The 20975-nt window shown below is 40.9% G+C and overlaps 1 protein-coding gene across 1 annotated transcript in view; it reads right to left on the minus strand.

The window, feature by feature from the left end:
• Positions 1 to 20975, minus strand: part of LOC126236970 (golgin subfamily B member 1-like) — a 535118-nt gene that overhangs the window by 378008 nt on the left and 136135 nt on the right. Inside the window, exons 10-11 of the mRNA XM_049946677.1 lie at positions 3067 to 3180; positions 930 to 1097 (exon numbers count right to left, since the gene is read on the minus strand). Of these exons, the coding sequence (XP_049802634.1) occupies positions 930 to 1097; positions 3067 to 3180 (282 nt within the window). The remainder of the gene's footprint in view (positions 1 to 929; positions 1098 to 3066; positions 3181 to 20975) is intronic.

The raw sequence follows: 20975 nt of genomic DNA on the forward strand, positions 1-20975 counted from the left end.
AATCCTTTTCATAATAATGTATAAGACCACATTTCACATTTTAGGAACAGTTAATAAGTGTCTGAATGTGAGGCTCAAAGCAACTACAAGATGTTTACAAACACATTTTGTGTGAATGACGTTCACAATAATAATTTAGTCATTTTTATTGTAGAGAGGGCCATTACAGCATGAATGTATATAGACATGGTGAACGAATATGACCTTTACCTTTCTCAATCGCTTACGCCTGCAACAACAATGTTATTTCAGTGGAATGGTACTCCAGTTCACTGGGGACTGGAAGTGTGTGTCCTCTTGCTCAAACTTTTCCAATGTTATGAGTGTGAGAAGGCAGACACCTACCACAGACACCACATTCCCTGGACACCATATTTCTTGATTTCTTCATCTAAAGTTCCATGACAGATCAAATTTATCCCACTAAAGTGCCCAATCCATAAGATGTCAGGGCCCCAACCGTTAATGTCATCACTCCAGAGATGAAGTATATGTTGTTGGAAACTGAGTACATGAAGGAAGTCATCCTTGCAACCAAACCACTAGGATTAAAGTGTTGGGATTGTTATCGTGTAATAAACTTTAAACACCAATATGTTACTTCAAATTTTTACTGGTTTGGATCCTGAGAACACAATGAAGTCATGAAACTGTGTGCCCGACTCATTCCCTCCCCCATCCAAACACCTTCATGTCTGTGTAAATAGGAAAGGGAAGAGATGGAAGTGGATAAATGAACAAAGGATAATACTATCTTGATAAATTTCATAAATGCCATAGTAAGTCCAGGATGGAATAACAATTATATCTTTTCTGTATCACAGTAAACATATTTACTTCTATCTCCTCTCCTCTTGTATTGCATTAACCTTTTACAAGGAACTATGAATATTATGTTGAAGGCTAAGATGTTGAAAAATAACTGATACCTGTGACTCCAGAAACTTTAACTGCCACTGCTGTATACACAAATCTCGATTACGAATCTCTGCTTGGAACAACATTTTCTGTTCTTGATACTTTTCTTTCTCCTTCTGCAAACAGTTACATGTATCCTTCAGATCAGCCTCTAGTTTCTGCTTTTCATTATTCAACAGCTGTGGATAATGAGATAAAATAATTAGTTTCCACCAAAATTGTTTGTCAAGATTTTTCATGTTGTATTTAAGTGCTGCACAATGCTTAATGTGAAATAAAATGACTCCATATTCTGACAAATTTGTTTTCAAATTACGTATTTTACCTCTCATACATTACACTGAACATTATTCTCCGATTTGGAGACTATACTTCATGACTCATGAACACTTGAAATTTATCAATAATTTTTTACCACATTTTATGAACAAGCTCATTTTTACTTTTTTCTTGGTTGCAAATTATTACTGGAAAGTAGGTTAGGCTGTATCAAAGATTGTCAGGTTCAGCCAAAGCTGCTTTTAGTGCTTACTTCATGGATTAGTTACCATTACTTACTTTCTTTTGAAATGAAGGTCTACAATTTACCAAATTCAAGTTCTCATTTTATGACTTAGAGATTAAGACGCTGGACTCATATTCGTAGGTTCAGTGAAATTCAAATGCCTGTTTGTCCTACTTTAATTTTTTTGTGTTTTATAAACTCACTTGAGGCAAACACCAGTATAATTTTCAGAAAGGCCACAACTGAGTTTCTGCCCAAGGTTTGCTTCTAATGAGCCCACTTTCATTAAATTTTAAATGTCTTTTCTTCTTTCAACCTGTAATTCCACAACTATTTCCCTGATTGTGCTTCACACCTTTCGGTCATCTCCTCATATTCTCTCTCTCTCTCTCTCTCTCTCTCTCTCTCTCTCTCTCTCTCTAAACAGCCTTCTCTTCACCAGTGATTCTTACTTTTTAAGAGACTACAAGGGAAGAAGCAAAGTGCGATTTGAACACCCTGATTACTGACAGCAGAGTACCATTTCAGTTGGACAATGAAAGCAGAAGACCATGCTCATGAGCTTGTTCAAAGCAACATCACTTGCCAGAAATGGTTTGGTGAAGTTAAAAATTAAAAACAGAAAAACTAACAGAGAAATGCCAGGCAGGGATCTGTACAACGCTTCTATGGATTCAGTTTCTTAATCAGTAAGCCGCTCTTGTCAGTTTCTGGACCATAAAGTTGCCTGTTGCTTGCATTTTGTTAATTTTCATTCAAAATGTTTTGAATGTCTTTGTTAACTCAAATTTTGATTTCCATTTTTGTTACATTTTCATTACATTTTGAGTCTCCTTCCCCCTGTATCTATGTATAGATAAAAGAAGTTTTTTTGATTGTGAGAATATTTGCTCTTATGTTGCAGTTACCCATATAAAATATAAGTAGTGGACATTCTGATAATTCATTAAACTAATAGGAATGTGATATAGGGATAGCAGAAATATAGTCACTGCTAAGGTAGGTGTTTGTCAACACCACTGACAGAATTGATCCATAGAATGTCCACAGTTATAGTTCAATTCATTAAGTGGCCATTAATACAGGGTACAGAAAGAACTGCACAGTATACACCATACAACATAATACCAACAAATAATGTGGTCAGGTTGCATCTTTTACAAGTCGATCCTTATTTGGATGATCAGCCTATGTGATGCGGTGTGTGCAGAGAGGTAGTACCTTCTTCAACTGCTCACTCTCCATCAGTTCTGCATCCAAACCGCAGCTGACAGCCAGGGATACTGAAGAAAAGCTTTTAATTATTTATTTTCATTTTCTAACGCCAAGTGTTTACAGCTTCCTGGAAGGATAGTTTTTTCACATACTTTTGCAGGTTTCTGTTCTTATTATGGTTTTTGTTATAACATAGCACTGTGCCCTCCATTAATTATTATGAACAAATACAACAATTTTAGTTTTAAAAATATGCATGATGTCTTCTCCTATCTTAATGTAAAAAAGAAGAAGAAGAAAGGAAGGATGAAAAGGTGGTGCTATTTCAGTTTGTAAAATACATTGACTGTATGAGTATAAAATGACTTGAACATGGGGTCTCGTGTTAAAGAGATAATTAGCATTGCTTCGAGGAAGACAATACATACCATTTGAATTTTCTCTCTCCCTGCAATTTCAGTCTTCAGCAACTGAAGTTCCATTTCTAATTTCTTTTTCTCAGTTTGTTCTTGATTCAGTTTCTCTCCAATTACATTGTTATCCTAAAAATGGAACGACGTATTAACACATGACCAGCTGAAAATAATAATGGTTCAAAAAATCATTGCTCTATTTATAATAAGCCTGAGGATTCACTTCACTACTTCCTGTGAAATGTATGGATCAGTATGCAAGATATTGCTACACAGTCAAACCAATCTTCTCACTCTGCAGCAGTCCAATACTAGTAATTAAACAAATTTGTATTATTGTGAACATAGTTTCAGGGCAAACTTTTAAGGAGTGTCAAATTCAGAAAATTTATTCAGTTTACAAAGTGTGGGAAATTGATGGAACCTTTTCCCAGCACAATCCTGTTCATCACTTCATGCATAAATTTGTGAACCATTATTTTAACAAAATTTTCAGACATACAAATAGATTTAATATTTAAAAACTGTTGCTCCCAGATATAAAGGAAAAATTGGGAATTACCATAACAAAACAAATTAATCGATATGGAATGTTTGTATTCATGTGATTATTCCTGCAAATGAGAAACATTCAACTGAACCAAATACAATACTATCAAACCAAATACTGTCAAACAACAGATTATCTACTTCACTCAGTGGTATGAAAGGTTGTCTCTCTCTTCCTTAACCCTTGCCCTTCTTTTCCCTCACTTCTTCATTCTTCATCAAAACCACTCCACCCAAACTCTCTCTTCCTCAATGTAACACCATAACACTATATACCACTATTACTGAATGTGTATTTGTGTGTCCATGTGCTCCAAAGAACAAAAGTTTAGAAGCTGATATACCACATTCCAGTTTCTGTTTATACACCTAACTACCATTCCATGCCTCCATTAAACAGCAAGTGACTATCCCAACACATTAGAATAGAACATAACTCGTACACTGCTTGTGCCATTCACCCATGGTGAAGAGATGTGTCTGTAATGATGATGATGATGATGATGATGATGATGATGATGGTCACAACAGCATAGTCTGTGCACATGGCATCAAGGTCTTTAGCATCTACATTAAAATTTGATTAAATACATACAGCTTATGTTGTATATTGACCTAGGATGACTATGCTGCAAGTCCGATATCTTCACCCTGCGGGTTTGCCTACCCGTCGCTCGCAGCTGTCTCACCTCCGGAGAATAATTGTAATACAACAAGGAAATCACGTTATGGGTACTACAAAATATATAAACAGCTCATTGATACAATGTCATGGACTCTACACTGTATATGAACAGCCCACTGATACACTGTCTGTTACAGGTGCCACTAGAGGGCACACACCATGCTTCTGAGTAGCCCACGCTTCAGGAAACCAACTACACTATCATCAAGGAAACAAGTACCATCTGCACACCAAGATGTCATGGACATACTTCTGTCCGCTGGATACCTAAGGCCAAGCACAGCCTCCAGCAGACAGTTAGTTGCTCACTCAGTTCCAGACTAGGAACCAGCTACACTTACAACCCATCAATCTGAATATGCCAAGACCAGCCGCACCATTCTGCTCCACTCTGCACCACCTCTTTACAACTTCAGGTTATACTACATGGTGCGGCCCCCACGGACACTGCCTTATGGCCACTCTGGATGAGGCTTCCCACAGATCTCGTATCACACCAGTGAGCTTTGTTTCTGTTGTTGTCAAGTGATCATGAACGACCTTTCAGTAGTTCTTGGAAATAACTTATTTGAAAACTTTTACTGAGAACAAAGTGCTCTTAATCCAACATGGAAATAATCATTTTCTTCGGCATGCATCACCAAGAAGTAGGATACTAAATTGGTGACAAATTTTATTCTCAAATCGGCACTTTCTTCAAGTTGGTTTTTCTTTCCTCTTCAGCTGTACACAAACTAGTGATGCGGAAGGAGGTTTTGTGTGTCAAAGTTTTCAGTCCATGCAATCTCCACCCATGGTTCTTGATAGTTCTTTTTCTGGCAGTCTGTCCATGTGTTGTTACAAAAGTAATTCCCTTCTCTGAGGCTGCTGGTCTGCAGTTTTCAGTGATTATTTGGGTGACATTTCAAGTTCTCAACTGGCAGTGTATTTTTCTGTACAGCTTGAGAGTCCTTTTACATTACGATGTCTGTCCCATCGGCGGAGCTGTCCTTGATTCAAATTGTTCAATTACAGTAGCAACAAATTTAGAAACTACTGCAGGGACTCACTTAGGCTTTAACTGTGACAGCAGCATCATAGCACACTACTCCCACTTCTGCGCCTATTTCAGGTGTCCGACGGGCAGGAGGAGAACTGGACCACTTACTGTCAACAATTGGATTTACACTTCACAACATATGGCATACAATGTTCACAGTGCAGGGTTCATTTGCAGAACTCGGTTTTGCATTCAGAGGGTTCTACAGTAGCAGTCCCACCACTCTCGGTCCAGCCCTTGCCTGGGACACTATCAGAAGCCGCCTCTCTCATCATCAGCATCAGTCCTATTAGCACTGGCCCTGTCATGGCTGGCCCTTCCGTCGGTATGGGCCCAGTTATGGCCGACCGGCCCTCTTTCAGCCAGCCTTTCAGTCATCTCCAAGCAAGTCTGCAGAGATATCAGCCCTGTTGTCAGTCTGCACATCACGGCCCTGTCCTAGCTGGCTCTCTTACCATTGCCAAGCCTGTCAGGGACCGTCATTCCTATGATAAGTCTTCATGTTGCTGGCACTGTCCCGCCTGCACTCTGGTTACTGCCAAGTCTCTCTATGTGACAACACCAATCCACTCGTCATTCTTCTTGCTGCTGGCCTATTCTAGCTGCCTCTCCTGCCATCACCAGCCCTGTCACTGCCGATGCCCACTGTCTTGTCAGTGTGTTCATCATCTTCACTGCCACAGCTAGTCTTCCCACCATCAATGCTGATGCCAATCCAGTAGCCAGCACAATTGTCCCTGCTGGCATCACCGCAGCTGCTTCCAGTCTCACCAGGCCCTGGGTTGCACCTTCATGGAAATTTTGCTTCAAGCTCTGACGATTTCCGGCCAGCTCCACCATCACATGCAGAGGCCACTTGCCATTCTCCTATGAGGATACGGCATCCTTGTTCTGTTGAGAGCATTTTCTTGTGTTAATTAATGGGTGAGTTCTACATTCGTGTGGCTTCCACTGAGCTTTTGGAAGTTGTTAAGCAATATTTGTGTGCTTTTTCTACTCTTGTGTAGTCACAGGTCCTACACCCATTGCTCAGCACTCTTGTTCACTAAATCTTGAATTCTTATGCAGAGGTTCATGTCAATTCAGCACTGGGAGACTTGGATGTCAGTTGTTTGTTTACAATTACTCTAGAGTTTCTGGAGGACACCACCAGTGGCAAAATAATGTGAAGAAATACGGTTCATCTATGGTGTCGCACCCTGTGGTGAAACAATGTCAAGAAGAATGATAGCTGGTGTCACTTGCCCACATGTCTGGGCTAGTCCAGTGCCTTGTCATCTGGCTCCAGCACTTTCACGGGCCCTAGCACCATCTCCTGTCCAAATCCACATGCTACTCTCCCATGGGGCATCCGCCATGGTGTGCTGCCAATCCACCACACACCCTCCAGTCACCTGTGTTCAATGCTGCCCTGCCACTTCACTATGAAGCCACAGCCATGGCAAGCCTGCATCATGAGGGTGGCATAGCCCAGGACATGTCATCCAGCTCCTCAGACACCCCTCCAACGCACTGCATCCGGCCCCACCCATTGCCGACTTCCTTGGAGATGACTTCGCCACCTCCTTGGTAAGGGGGAATGGGTGTTGAATATCTACTGTAAGTCACCTAAATGTGCTGCCAGTCAGACGTCTCTGCCATGTGGGTTCAACTATTCATTGCCCAGAGGCATCCTGCTCTGGAGAATATTTACTGATACATCAAGGGCATCACATGTTATTGACACAGTTCTGTATATAAACAGCCCTTTGGCACACTGTCTGTTACAGGTGCACTAGAGGGCACCTGCCATGCTTCCGAGCAGCCACTGCATCAGGAAACAAGTATCATCTACACATCACATGTCGTGGATGTACTTCCGTCTGCTGGGTACCTAAAGCCAAGCACAGCCTCAAGTGGACGGTCAGTTGCTCACTCAGTTCTAGGCCAGGAGATGGCTACACACATAAATCATCAATTGGAACTTGCCAGGAGCAGTCACGATGCTCTGCTCCACTCGGCACTGTCTCCATACAGCTCCACATTGTTCTGCATGGCAAGGAGCCCATGGATGCCAGCATACAGCCACTCAAGATGAGGCTGCCCGTGAATCTGTATCGTACCAGTGAACTTTGTTTCTATTGTTGTCCAGTGATCACAAGCAATCTTTCAATTGTTCTTCAAACTAACATATCTGAGACATTGTGCTGTGAATAAAGTGTTCTTACTTCAACTTGGATATCATAATTTAATTGTCATGTATCAGAAACAAGTAGGATACTACAGCTAAAATGGCTGAAAAAATAAATATTTGTACTACAATAGACATTAAAACATTTCCTTAAAAATTAAAAGTAAATATTTGTGGATTAAAACAGACCATTCACCGAAAAGCAGAAGCATTGAATTTTCAATCGGCACACACAAAAGAAAGAAAACTTGCCAGATTTCAGATTCGACAACTCAAAACTTCTGCTTTTCGGTGATTGTCTCCTTCATCCAAAAGTATTTATATTCTAGAACTTTCCTACAAAATTTAGGCCTAAATGTAAGAACATTCAAGTGCAAAACCCCTTCCCATGGATGTGCTCAACATCGGTTCTTAAAAAACTGTTTACAATATTAAAGAACATAGTGAAGATGAATGATAAGGCAGATACATGTGGCTGGCTGACCACAGGGCTACAATAAAAGAATAACCCAGTCATTTCACAGCACACTAAAACCTAAGGAAGATACGTGTGGTTGGCTAATCACTGGACTACAAAAAAGGATGACCCATTCATTCCACAATGCATTAAAACCTATGGAGTACAGGTAATTTTCAAAACTTCAAGGCTTTGCTACATTCATAATAAAGTTAAAATAGAGGGCACGTTGTCACTTTAATTTACTGCTGTTCTCTTGTCATATTATGAAGTTAAATCTGTTAAAATGTGGCATATAGTAAACTGTACACTATGAGCACCACAGGCGGGAAGTCCTCTCACTGAAGATGATGCCATGCATTAATGGGCATTGTCCATTTGTAGGTGTATTAATGTAGCTCTGCCCCTTCTGAATGACATGTAATGTATTACATAGCCAGTCAGTTGCTTTCAGAATCTGCAGCTTCTTGTTGATTGCTGTAAGCCAGTCCTCCTCCTCCCTAAAGCTCAAGGTAGCTCTGACCCTTCTGAATGACTGAGGTAAGGTATAACATGGCCAGCCAGTTGGTTTCAGAATCTGCAGCTTCTTGTTGCTTGCTGTAAGCCATTCCTCCTCTCCTCTACAGTTTTCACTAATTATTGATTCAACAATCCTAAGGGAAAATGGCCATTGCATCACACAGGCCTCTGTGATTGCTATATTTGCTAGATAAGTTCCCTGAATTCCTACGTATCCCAATACCCAGCATAAATATATATACTGCTAGTCCTGTTGCAGTGGAAGAAGTGAGTCTCATATTCTGTACAGTTCTCTTCTGGACACATTAGTTATAGGACAGTCCGCAGCTCGTAGTCTTGCGGTAGCGTTCTCGTTTCCCGTGCACGGGGTGCTGGGTTCGATTCCCGGCGGGGTCATGGAATTTTCTCTGCCTCGAGATGACTGGGTGTTGCGTGTCTTTCATCATCATTGACTCGCAAGCTGCCGAAGTGGCATGAGCTAAAAAGGACTTGCATTTCTGGTGGCCGAATACCCCGCATGGGGTCTCCCGGCCAACAATGCTGTATGATCATTTCATTTCAGTTATAGGACAGTAAGTGAATCAGAACAGAAGAGAATTTTTTCCATCTTGATGGATGGTGCCCCACCTGCTCCAGTGCCTTCAAGTTCACACTAAATATTATAAAGCTGGGAAGTAAAAACTAAAGACATAGTAAGGTAATAGTACTGAGCAGCCAGGGGTCTCCTTGTTGTGAGTTGTCAATATATATTTCAATAATATTATCATGCTATATTAAATATTATTAAAACACTTAAATTATATCTGGAGCCCCTTATTTTTTGTACAGTTACTTCTAAAATAATTCTGCGCAAGTCCAGAAGCCATAGATAGTTTTTAGTCCACACTTTTTTTAAAAAACATTCTTTGCATGAATCCTGAATGACCCCCATTACTCACCGACAACTGTTAAATAGTCATTCGAATTGTGGGCAAGCAACAAAGTGATATGGAAAAGTCTTCCATGGAGAAGGAATACTGAATGTGGCTCCTTAGAACAGTCTTAATACTGTTAAAAGCAACTGCAAACAATGTTATACTTAAAACACTATCTTGAGGGATGCTATTCTCTTGTACCACGTGATCAGACTAGATACTGCCAACTCTATATCTAAATTAATTCAGGGAAAGGCTCGCAGTGGTGGTCACAAGAATGCACAGTCACAACAAGACTGTACTCTGGATGGCCACATGGCACTACCAAGTGGGAATATCACTGTGTTTGGTGTATGGATCTTCCACATTGTAGTGCATCTGTAGTGACAATTTGAGCAGCAGTTGGCACCACAGTGAAGCAAACTGTAACAAATTGGCTACTTTAATGACAGCTCTGAGTCAGAAGCCCTGTAGCGTGCTTTCCACTGACACCAAATCACCACCATTTGCAGCTTCAGTGGTGTCCAGCAGGAGCTCAATGGAGGCACGGCTGAGGTATGTTGTATGAGGGTTGACTGAAAAGTAATGTCTCCACCTTCGTAACTCTTCAACAGTTGGCAGCATTGGTATGCAACAGGTACTGGTTTGTTCTTTAGCCTCTTCTCTACAGCTCCAGTTGGTGGGAAGCCTTAGCATTGAACGGTTGTGTTGTTACAGTGTAAAGAATGAAACCCTGCGCAGACGTTCGGTCAACGCGATTTAAGCAACGTGCAGTCATTGAATTCTTGACAGCAAAAGGAGATTCATCAGACAATGAAAGCAGTTTATGGTGACTGTGTTGATGTGAGTACTGTGCATCATTGGGTGAGTGAGTTTAAAGATGTTGAGGCGGGAACATCTGACCTGCGTGAAAAACAAAGAGTTGGATGTCCTGTGACAGCAACCACCGAGTTTCAAAAGCAAAATTTTGACAGATTGATTCAGGATGATCGTCATATCACTCAAAGAGAAATTGGAAGCACAATTGGCATTTCACAAGAACGTATGGGTCACATTATTGCTTTGCTTGGCTATCGGAAGATCTGTGCACGATGGGTACCCCGGATGCTGACTCCTGAAATGAAAGTGCACAGACTTGAAATTTGCCAGGCACTCTTGGTGCCAGTGATGGCCATGTCTTGGTTAGAAGGAGGCCAGTTGAGGGCCTGCAACCAACTTCTCTATGTGCTTCACACACTGGACCAACACCTGGAGTTACGGTCTCTGACACAATTTAGCATGATAGCAGGGGCACTCACATGGTTATCCCAGGTACCCTGACTGCAAATTTGTACGTCAGTCTGGTGATTCAACCTGCTGTGCTGCCATTCATGAACAGCATTCCAGGGGGTGTTTTCCAGAAGGACAACACTCATCCACTTACTGAAGCTGTAAACCAGCATGTTCTACAGAGTGTTGACATGTTGCCTCGGCCTGCTCGATCACCAGATCTGTCTCCAGCCAAGCAAATATGGGACATCATCAGGTAACAACTCCGGCGTCATCCACAAACAGCATTAACCATCCCCATATTGACCAACCACATACAACAGGCACAGAACTCCATCCTACAAATTGACATCCAGCATCTGCACGCCACAATGCATGCACATTTGTGGGCTTGCATTCAATATTCTGGCTGTTACACTGGTTATTAATGTACCAGCATTTTGCTTTTGAAATGGCTTACCTCGTACTTAAATTAATCCATGATCTTGCAATGTTAGTCACTTAAAGATATTACCCAGGCCAATGTATTCCTGAACTTTCATTACTATCTCACATTAACTAATTTTTTGGTTTTGCAATTCTTTTTTCCCGTCAGTATACAATAAGTTGGCTGTGGCTTTTCTTTGAGTATGGCTTTGTCAAACAATTGTATGCAAACTGGGAAATGGTAACTGGAGTGCAGATTATCTATACTACCCACTGGAAGGCACGCACAGAGGCAGATCATATCAAAATATAATTTGATATGTAGTAATGTTGCAGAATGGCTCATCAGCAGTACTGGAAGGAATGCACTGCTCCATGATGAGAAGAAATAGATCTCATGTCAACAAGAGGTTCTTGACACATCTATCCTGGGAACAGATGACAGTGAAGCTCCATAACGCATTGTGCGTTTGAAAGTTGTCTATATTTGAGGAAAGGTTGGCTGAGGTTGACAAGAGCATCCTCATCTACTGATTGCTGAGAGGGCAGAGAGAGATATCCTATGATGTATATATATACCATTGCATCACTTAATTGTAATTTGATGGTAACAAACAGATTGAAAGGTCAATTAAAAGATAACATTCTATGAATTGGAGCATCGAATATCAGAAGTAGAAATGAAATAAAAATTTTTGCCATAATAATGTGATGCTGAATCAGAATAAAACACATTCCAAAACAAGGAAGTAAATGCACTCATGCTGAGGGAGGATAGAGGATAGGTTAGATCATTTGATACTGTATACTCATTTCCAGCACAAGGATAGCAGCATCTGCCTAACCTCTGAGCATGAAGCTTTTTGTCTGTTCTCATCCTGTTGTCCAGAAATTACCTGAATAATTATCTACTGTACAGAGGTCTATATGTTGACTATTACAATTCAAGCTATCATCTACCTACTGTTAATAGTAGTGGGTACAATTTTAGCCAAATTGGCAGACCACTGTAACAGTGGCCTTTGTAAAACCAGGTGGCTGCACATCTTTTTATATAAAATACACCACATTTCAAGTCATTATGATTTGGTCATGATCAAAGGCTCTCTGAGGTTACCTCTGCTAAAGTGTCTGTAAGTGATCAGCGGAAAATCCAATCCTATCACAATGAGTATCATCCAGGGTGTTTCAAAAAGATTCATCAAGTTTCACAAGACTCTGTCTTCTATGTGGATGTAGACAGAAACTTGAGGTGTATTTTAACCTATTCAAAGAACTATAAAGCTTTTGTTTTAAAAAAGAACCATCTGATCTTACAAGGACTAATCTTTTACATGCTTTCAGATACAACCTTGGGGTTCTCATTACCATTACATTTAGAACCAAAGTTTTCAATTACCTTTCACTAATGTTCACAGTATTCCCCACTGGACACATGACCAATATCCAGATGAGAAAAAAACTCATCTCTTACTTTTGCAGCATGTCTGGAGTTATTGCATTCACTGTTGTTGTTATCCTGTGTCACAGTTCACTCAAGATTGTTGGCTGGGGAGAAGCACAGATGTAGCCTTTCACAAAAAAGTGATACACCTTGAGATTAGGCCAACCTCGGAGACCAACAGTGCAATACGAAACCTATACACCCTTTAAGACTGATCAATTGTTCATTGTTGAGGCAGCACATTATGAAAAATACTCATACATCCAGTTGGTCAGTGCAATGGTGCTCTGCCTTAATGAAAAATGAAATTTCTGGCATGTTTTTGCAATTGTGAGAAAAATCTTGTCTCCAGCATGTACTGGTACATGACTCCTGTAACTGTCTTTCCATGAAAAAAATGGTCCATAAATCTTTTCTGAGGAGATAATGCAAAACACATTAAGCTTAAGAGAGTCTGTCATGCTTAACTACAGTAAGTGACTGCTGAGGCAGCTCACTTTTCCACTTAAATGGAATGTCACTTTAACACTGAACACTAAATTTTTCAAAGGAAATCATCTTCAAAATCCATATTCAAAATAAATTCAGACAGGCATAAACATTGTTGTTTATCACCATTACTGAATCCTATATGGTTCGAAACACAAACTTCATTGTAAAACCCTGCCACTCAGGACACACAAGGAATAGTTAATTCTCAGCTGGCATGATGAGATGACTTCTGTGGACTACACGCTGAACTGTTGAATGCTCTCTCCATCTTGAACAAGCATGCGGGGCTGACCTGAGGGTATCCCCTTACAAGACCAACCATTGACTTGAAACTACTGGTGCCGTTGTCAAATGCTTTGAGCTGCAGGATGTGCAGATCCATACTTTCAATAAAAATCACGCTACACAGTTGTAAACGAATTGCAAGTGTTGAAATGAAGCCGATCTAACAACATTTGTTGCACATTAGGTAAGAAATGAGTGAGTGAGTGAGTTAGCTGCAAAGTCAAGTACACAAACTAGTAATTTACAACTCGTACCAAAGATCAACTTCTAGTTTCAATGCATAAGTTAAAATTTATTTGAAGGTTTTATATTCATTTATGGAGGTGAGGTTGAGAGTGAAATAGGATGAATCTTTTTGACTCTGTAGCCTATTCCATAATACTCCATTTTCGAAGGAATCTACACTATTTTCTTTCCAATATCGTAGTTATATCTAATTAAACCACCCACCACTAACATGCAGCAGTTATTCTCCATTTAAGGTTTATTAACGAAACTGTTAGATCGACTGATGTTATTTGTTCAAACTGTATGCATAGGTGAGGTGACTCATCATCTGTCCCTATACAGATCTTTCATAATTTTTGTTTTTCCTATCTTGCTCACAACTAATGGATTGCAAGGAGAAACAATGGGCTGCAGGTTTTCTGAAATCCATAAAACACTACAGATTGTGTAAGGAGAAGTCACCATGGACAAAGTAATGGGCACAGACAGAGACTGTATGGATGGCAGATAAGTTGAAGGTCTCTGTGACTGACTGTGTGGATATAATATCTAGTACCTGACTTTTACAAAGAGGATTCGAGAGTTGTGTAAAATAATGGTGCAAATTCACTGTGTTTAATGGAAACCATATTGTGCAACAACATCCATAAGAGGAACAATCACCCCAACTACAGAATGAGATTTTTCACTCTACAGCGGAATGTGTACTGACATGAAACTTACTGGCAGATTAAAACTGTTTGCGCGACTGCGACTCGAACTCGGGACCTTTGCCTCTTGTGGGCAAGTGCTTTACCACCTGACCTACCCAAGAATGACTCACAACCCATCCTCACATCTTTACTTCTGCCAGTACCTTGTCTCCTACCTTCCACACTTCACTTCACAGAAGTTCTCCTGTGAAACTTGCGGGACTAGCACTTCTGGAAGAAAGGATAATGCAGAGATGTGGCTTAGCCACAGCCTGTGGGATGTTTTGCTGGTGGTTGGTTTGTGGGTGTTGAAGCGACCAGACTACAAAGGCCATTGGTCCCTGGGGGACGTTTCCAGAATGAGAATGAGATTTTCACTCTGCAGTGGAGTGTGCACTGATATGATACTTCCCAGCAGATTAAAACTTTATGCCAGCCCGAGACTCGAAATTGGGACCTTTTAACTTTCACAGGCAGCTCCCCCCTAACAATATTCACAACCTGCCCTCAAAACTTTACTTCCACTAGTTTTATAGGAGAACTTCTGTGGTGTCTGTAAGGTAGGAGACAAGGTACAAGCGAAAGTAAATCTGTGAGGACAGGTTGTGAAGCATGCTTTGGGTATAGCTGGCACAGGATACGGTTGATGATGCGTAGTGACCAGTTTTCATCCAAAGAGCTGGGCGAGTTCACTCATTTGTTCAGAATGGGAGGCCAACAAGCATTTGCCACCTTTCGGGTGGTAGTTGATGACAGAATTGATGCTCACACACTGCGATCTTTCTCAAGCAACTTTACAGAAACTATTCAATAAAAAAAATCATTTTTGCTTTACTTCTAACTTTATATGTCACATTCATTATGATGTGGCCATCATTTTGTTAATGCTTATAGTTAATGGGATATTTATGTGCAAGAAAGACACTTCGTGAAATCTGAAAATGTTTGCAATGAAAAATAAGGGTTGCTATGATTTTGCATCTGGGCACATTACGTAATATGCTTCTGTGTATGAAATTTCACTAACATATTGAATTTTTCTTTAGATTTGGTTGGAGTCGCTACCTGTCACCAATCTCGAGAAAACTGATCTGACATAGCACACTCATTTGCAATTGCAGTAGGCCAGCAATAAAGCCAGAGTGAAATACCCACAACATTTCTCATATTTCATAAATGGTTTGGAATACTGAAATAGCAGTAGTAGCCGACCGAGACAGACACAGCAACAGGGAAGTAACCGCTTTTGTGACATTTACAAGTTCCTTACCAGGAGCGAATTTTATTATATCATGTGTGTGCTTTAATAATTTAGTTTCTTGAGTTTCTGCATGTAGATTTAATATCTAATAGCCACAGTTCTTGCGTTTTTGTTTGCGTCAGAAAGTAAACCAATTTTGTGACATATTACAAGTTCCTAATCAGGGGCGAATTATTTAGTTTCATCTGAGTGCTTCAATAGTTAGGTTTTTGAATATCAGTATATTATTAGACAAAGTTCCTGCATTTTCTTTAGGGTCTACAGTAGAGTTGCGCAGCACGTGCCGATAGTCTGTTTATCTGCATAGTTTAGTTTTCCACGATCTTTAGTATGGACAGGGACTGCGATTGTTGTGTGCGGATGCGAGCCGAGTTGGTGACACTTCGCTCTCAGCTTCAGGCTGTGATGGCTTCGGTTACACAACTTGAGGCTGCAGTGGATGGGCACCACTGTTGTGGGCCAGCCATGGGGATCCAACAGACGTCCAGCATGTCCGAGTCCTCCGATCGGTCCTCACCGGTGGCCAACCCAGTTACTGCTCGCACTGAGGTTGACCCCTCACCTGTGGTCGAGTGGGAGGTCGCCCGGAGGCGAAAGACTTCCCAGGCGGCTGCACATAAGGCCTCCCAGGTTTGCCTGACAAATAGGTTCCAGGTGCTATCTGTGGCTGACACTGGCTCTGAGCCAGATACTGTCGCCTGTCCTGTTTCAGAGGAAACTAGTCAGCCTGCAAGATCCGGGCAATCACAGAGAGTGGGATTATTGGTAGTTGGGAGCTCCAACATTAGACGCATTATGGGGGCCCTTAGGGGCTTGGCTGACAAGAAGGGTAAGAAAATCAATGTGCACTTTGTACGTGTCATTCCATATGTGGAAAGGGTCCTCCCAGAAGCCATGAAGAGCACATATTGCAGCCAACTGCAGGTGGTTGCTCACGTCGGTACCAATGATGTGTGTCACTCTGGATCATAAGAGGTTCTCTCTGGTTTTGAGCGGCGAACAGAAGTGGTAAAGGCTGCCAGTCTTGCTGGCAATATGAAAACAGAGCTGACCATTTGCAGCAGAGTCGACAGGACCGATTGCGGACCTCTGGTACAGAGCCGAGTGGAGGGTCTGAATCAGAGACTCAGATGATTCTATGACCATGTAGGCTGCAGATTCCTCGACTTGCGCCAAAGGGTGGTTGGGTTTCGGGTTCCACTGAACAGGTCAGGTGTCCACTATACGCAGGAGGCGGCTACACGGGAAGCAGGGGCTGTGTGGCGTGGACTGGGCTGTTTTTTAAGTTAGAGGGTCTCAGGAAAACACAAGAAGGGCTTCAGTCACAAAGGTTGCAGACTGAACACAGGACAAATGTAGATACAGGAACCATTGGTAAAACAGTTGTAAACTGTCGTAGCTGTGTTGGGAAAGCACCAGAGCTCCAAGTGCTAATAGAAAGCACTGATGCTCAAATCGTTACAGGTGCTGAAAGCTGGCTAAAGCCAAATGTAAGCTCAGCTGAAATTTTTGAAAAGAACCTAACGGTGTTCCAAAAGGATAGGCTAAACACGGTTGGCGGTGGCGGGTTTGTTGTTGTTAGGAGTAGTTTAACTTGTCCCAAAATTGAAGTAAGTACTTTCTGTGAGTTAGTATGGGCAGAGGTTATTTTTGGCAACCAGAATAAAATAATAATCGGATCCTTTTACCAACCTCCCAATTCAGATACAGTTGCTGAAAGGTTCAAAGAAAACTTGAGTTTGATTTCAAACACGTACCCAACTCATACGATAATCGTTGGTGGTGACTTTAATTTAGCCTTGATATGTTGGCAAAGATACATGTTTAATTCCAGAGGTATGCATAAAATATCATCCGAAATTGTGCTAAATGCATTCTCTGACAATTATTTCGAGCAGTTAGTTCATGAGCCCACGCGAATAGTAAATGGTTGTGAAAACACGCTTTACCTCTTAGCAACAAATAATCCTGAGTTAATAACAAGCAATTCAGGGATTAGTGTACACAGGGCTGTCGTAGCGAGACTGAATACTGTAATCCCCAAAGCCTCGAAAAATAATCGAAAAATATACCCATTCAAAAAAGGAGATAAAAATTCACTTGATGCCTTCCTGAGAGACAATCTCCACTGATTCCAAATTAATAATATAAGTGTAGACCAGATGTCGCTTTAATTCAAAGAAATAGTATCAGCAGCAATTGAGAGATTTATATCAAATAAATTAACAAACAACAGAGCTGATCCTCCTTGGTACACAAAACAGAATAAAACACTGTTGCAGAAACAACAAAACAAACATGCCAAATTTAAACAGATGCAAAATCCCCAAGATTGGCAATCTTTTACAGAAGCTCGAAATTTAGCATGGACTTCAATACGAGATGCTTATAACAGTTTCCACAATGAAACTTTGTCTCAAAACCTGGCAGAAAATCCAAAGAGATTCTGATCGTATGTGAAGTATGTTAGCGGCAAGAAACAATCAATGCCTTCTCTGCACGATAGCAATGGAGATACTATCAAAGACAGTGCTGCCTGCCAAAGCAGAGTAATTAAACAAAGCCTTCCAAAATGCCTTCACTAAAGAAGACGAAGTAAATATTCCAGAATTCGAATTGAGAACAGGTGCCAACATGAGTAATGTAGAAGTAAATACCCTCGGAGTAGTGAAGCTACTTAAATCGCTTAATAAATGCAAGTCTTCTGGTCCAGACTGTATACCAATTAGGTTCCTTTCGGAATATGCTGATGATTTAGCTCCATACTTAACAATCATATACAACCATTCGCTCGACGAAAGATCCGTACACAAAGACAGGAAAGTCGCACAGGTCACACCAATATTCAAGAAAGGTAGTAGGAGTAATCCACTAAATTACAGGCCCATATCGTTAACGTCGATATGCAGCAGCATTTTGGTACATATGTTGTGTTTGAACATTATGAATTATGTCAAAGAAAACAGTTTATTGACACACAGTCAACATGGGTTTAGAAAACATCATTCCTGTGAAACACAACTAGCTCTTTATTCACATGAAGTGTTGAGTGCTATTGACAAGGGATTTCAGATCGATTCCGTATTTCTGGATTTCCGGAAGGCTTTTCACATTGTACCACACAAGCGGCTCATAGTGACATTGCGTGCTTATGGAATATCATCCCCATTATGTGACTGGATTTGTGATTTCCTGTCAGAGAGGTCACAGTTTGTAGTAACTGATGGAAAGTCATTGGATAAAATTGGCATTCCCCAAGGTAGTGTTACAGACCCTTTGCAGTTCCTTACCTACATAAACAATTTGGGAGATTATCTGAGCAGCCACCTTCGGTTGTTTCCAGATGACGCAGTCATTTATCGACTAATAAAGGTCATCAGAAGGTCAAAACAAACTGCAAAATGATATAGAAAAAATATCTGAGTGGTGCAAAAAGTGGCAGCTGACCCTAAATAACGGAAAGTGTGACGTCGTCCACATGAGTGCTAAAAGGAACTCAAACTTCGGTTACATGATAAATCAGTCTAATCTAAAAGCCATAAATTCAACCTAATACCTGGGTATTACAATTACGAACGACTTAAATTGGAAGGAACACATAGAAAATGTTGTGGGGAAGGCTAACCAAAGACTGTGCTTTATTGGCAGGACACTTAGAAAATGTAACGGACCTACTAAGGAGACTGCCTACACTATGCTTGTCCATCCTCTTTTAGAATACTGCTGCATGGTGTGGGATCCTTACCAGATAGGACTGGCGGAGAACATCAAAAAAGTTCAAAGAAAAGCAGCACATTTTGTACTATCGCGAAATATGGGGGAGACTGTCACAGAAGTGATACAGGATTTGGGCTGGACATCATTAAAAGAAAGGCATTTTTCTTTGTGACGGAATCTTCTCACAAAACTCCAGTCATCAACTTTCTCCTCCAAATGCGAAAATATTTTGTTGACACCGACCTACATAGGGGAGAATGATCACCACGATAAAATAAGGGAAATCAGAGCTCGTACAGAAAGATATAGGTGTTCATTCTTTCCGCGCACTATATGAGATTGGAATAATAGAGAATTGTGAGGGTGGTTCGATGAACCCTCTGCCAGACACTTAAATGTGCTTTGCTTAGTATCCATGTAGATGTTGATGAATGATATTTTGGCAAATGATAGTACACAAAGAGGAGAGTATTTTGCTGTATGGTTAGTACACAAAAGTTCATTATCTTCCGTGTTATTCCACTACAGACTTTTCCAATAAACGAATGTAACTTTTATGGACCATCGATAGCTGGTGAAACGAAAAATGATATGGGTTTTGGAACAACATATGTGAAGTCACTACAAGTTCATGTTGAACTGAGGATGTCCTTTTTCATAAGATGCTGACCTTACTTTTCCTCAGTTCATCACTTAATAAACCACTGTTTCAGAATTCTCTCACAACTGCATCTGCACAAAATATTAGTGAGGTGAGACTGTGTAAACTCCACTGAGTTTCGGCAAAGGAAGCAACTTTCAACATGGTAAAAAGAGAAATGTGTGTGTTTTACTCAAAATCTCCCACTCATGACTCTCTTATGAAAGTTATAAATGGTTAATGAACCTGATGAAAATAAATCGTCGCATTTTTGGCGGCCTCCCCCCATGAACCATGGACTTTGCCGTTGATGGGGAGGCTTGCGTGCCTCAACGATTCAGATAGCCGTACCGTAGGTGCAACCACAATGGAGGGGTATCTGTTGAGAGGCCAGACAAACGTGTGGTTACTGAAGAGGGACAGCAGCCTTTTCAGTAGTTGCAGGGGTAACAGTCTAGATGATTGACTGATCTGGCCCTGCAACAATAACCAAAACGGTCTTGCTGTGCTGGTACTGCGAACGGCTGAAAGCAAGTGGAAACTACAGCCGTAATTTTTCCCGAGGGCATGCAGCTTTACTGTATGATTAAATGATGATGGCGTCCTCTTGGGTAAAATATTCCGGAGGTAAAATAGTCCCCCATTCGGACCTCCAGGCGGGGACTACTCAAGAGGACGTCGTTATCAGGAGAAAGAAAACTGGCATTCTACAGATCGGAGCGTGGAATGTCAGATCCCTTAATCGGGCAGGTAAGTTAGAAAATTTAAAAAGGGAAATAAATAGGTTAAAGTTAGATATAGTGGGAATTAGTGTAGTTCCGTGGCAGGAGGAACAAGACTTTTGGTCAGGTGAATACAGGGTTATAAAAACAAAATCAAATAGGGGTAATGCAGGAGTAGGTTCAATAATGAATAAAAAAATAGGAGTGCGGGTAAGCTACTACAAACAGCATAGTGAACGCACTATTGTGGCCAAGATAGACACGAAGCCCACGCATACTACAGTAGTACAAGTTTATATGCCAACTAGCTCTACAGATGATGAAGAAATTGATGAAATGTATGCTGAGATGAAAGAAATTATTCAGGTAGTGAAGAGAGATGAAAATTTAATAGTCATGGGTGACTGGAATTCAT

The sequence above is a fragment of the Schistocerca nitens genome, chromosome 2 (assembly GCF_023898315.1).
Source record: "Schistocerca nitens isolate TAMUIC-IGC-003100 chromosome 2, iqSchNite1.1, whole genome shotgun sequence".
Taxonomy (NCBI): domain Eukaryota; kingdom Metazoa; phylum Arthropoda; class Insecta; order Orthoptera; family Acrididae; genus Schistocerca; species Schistocerca nitens.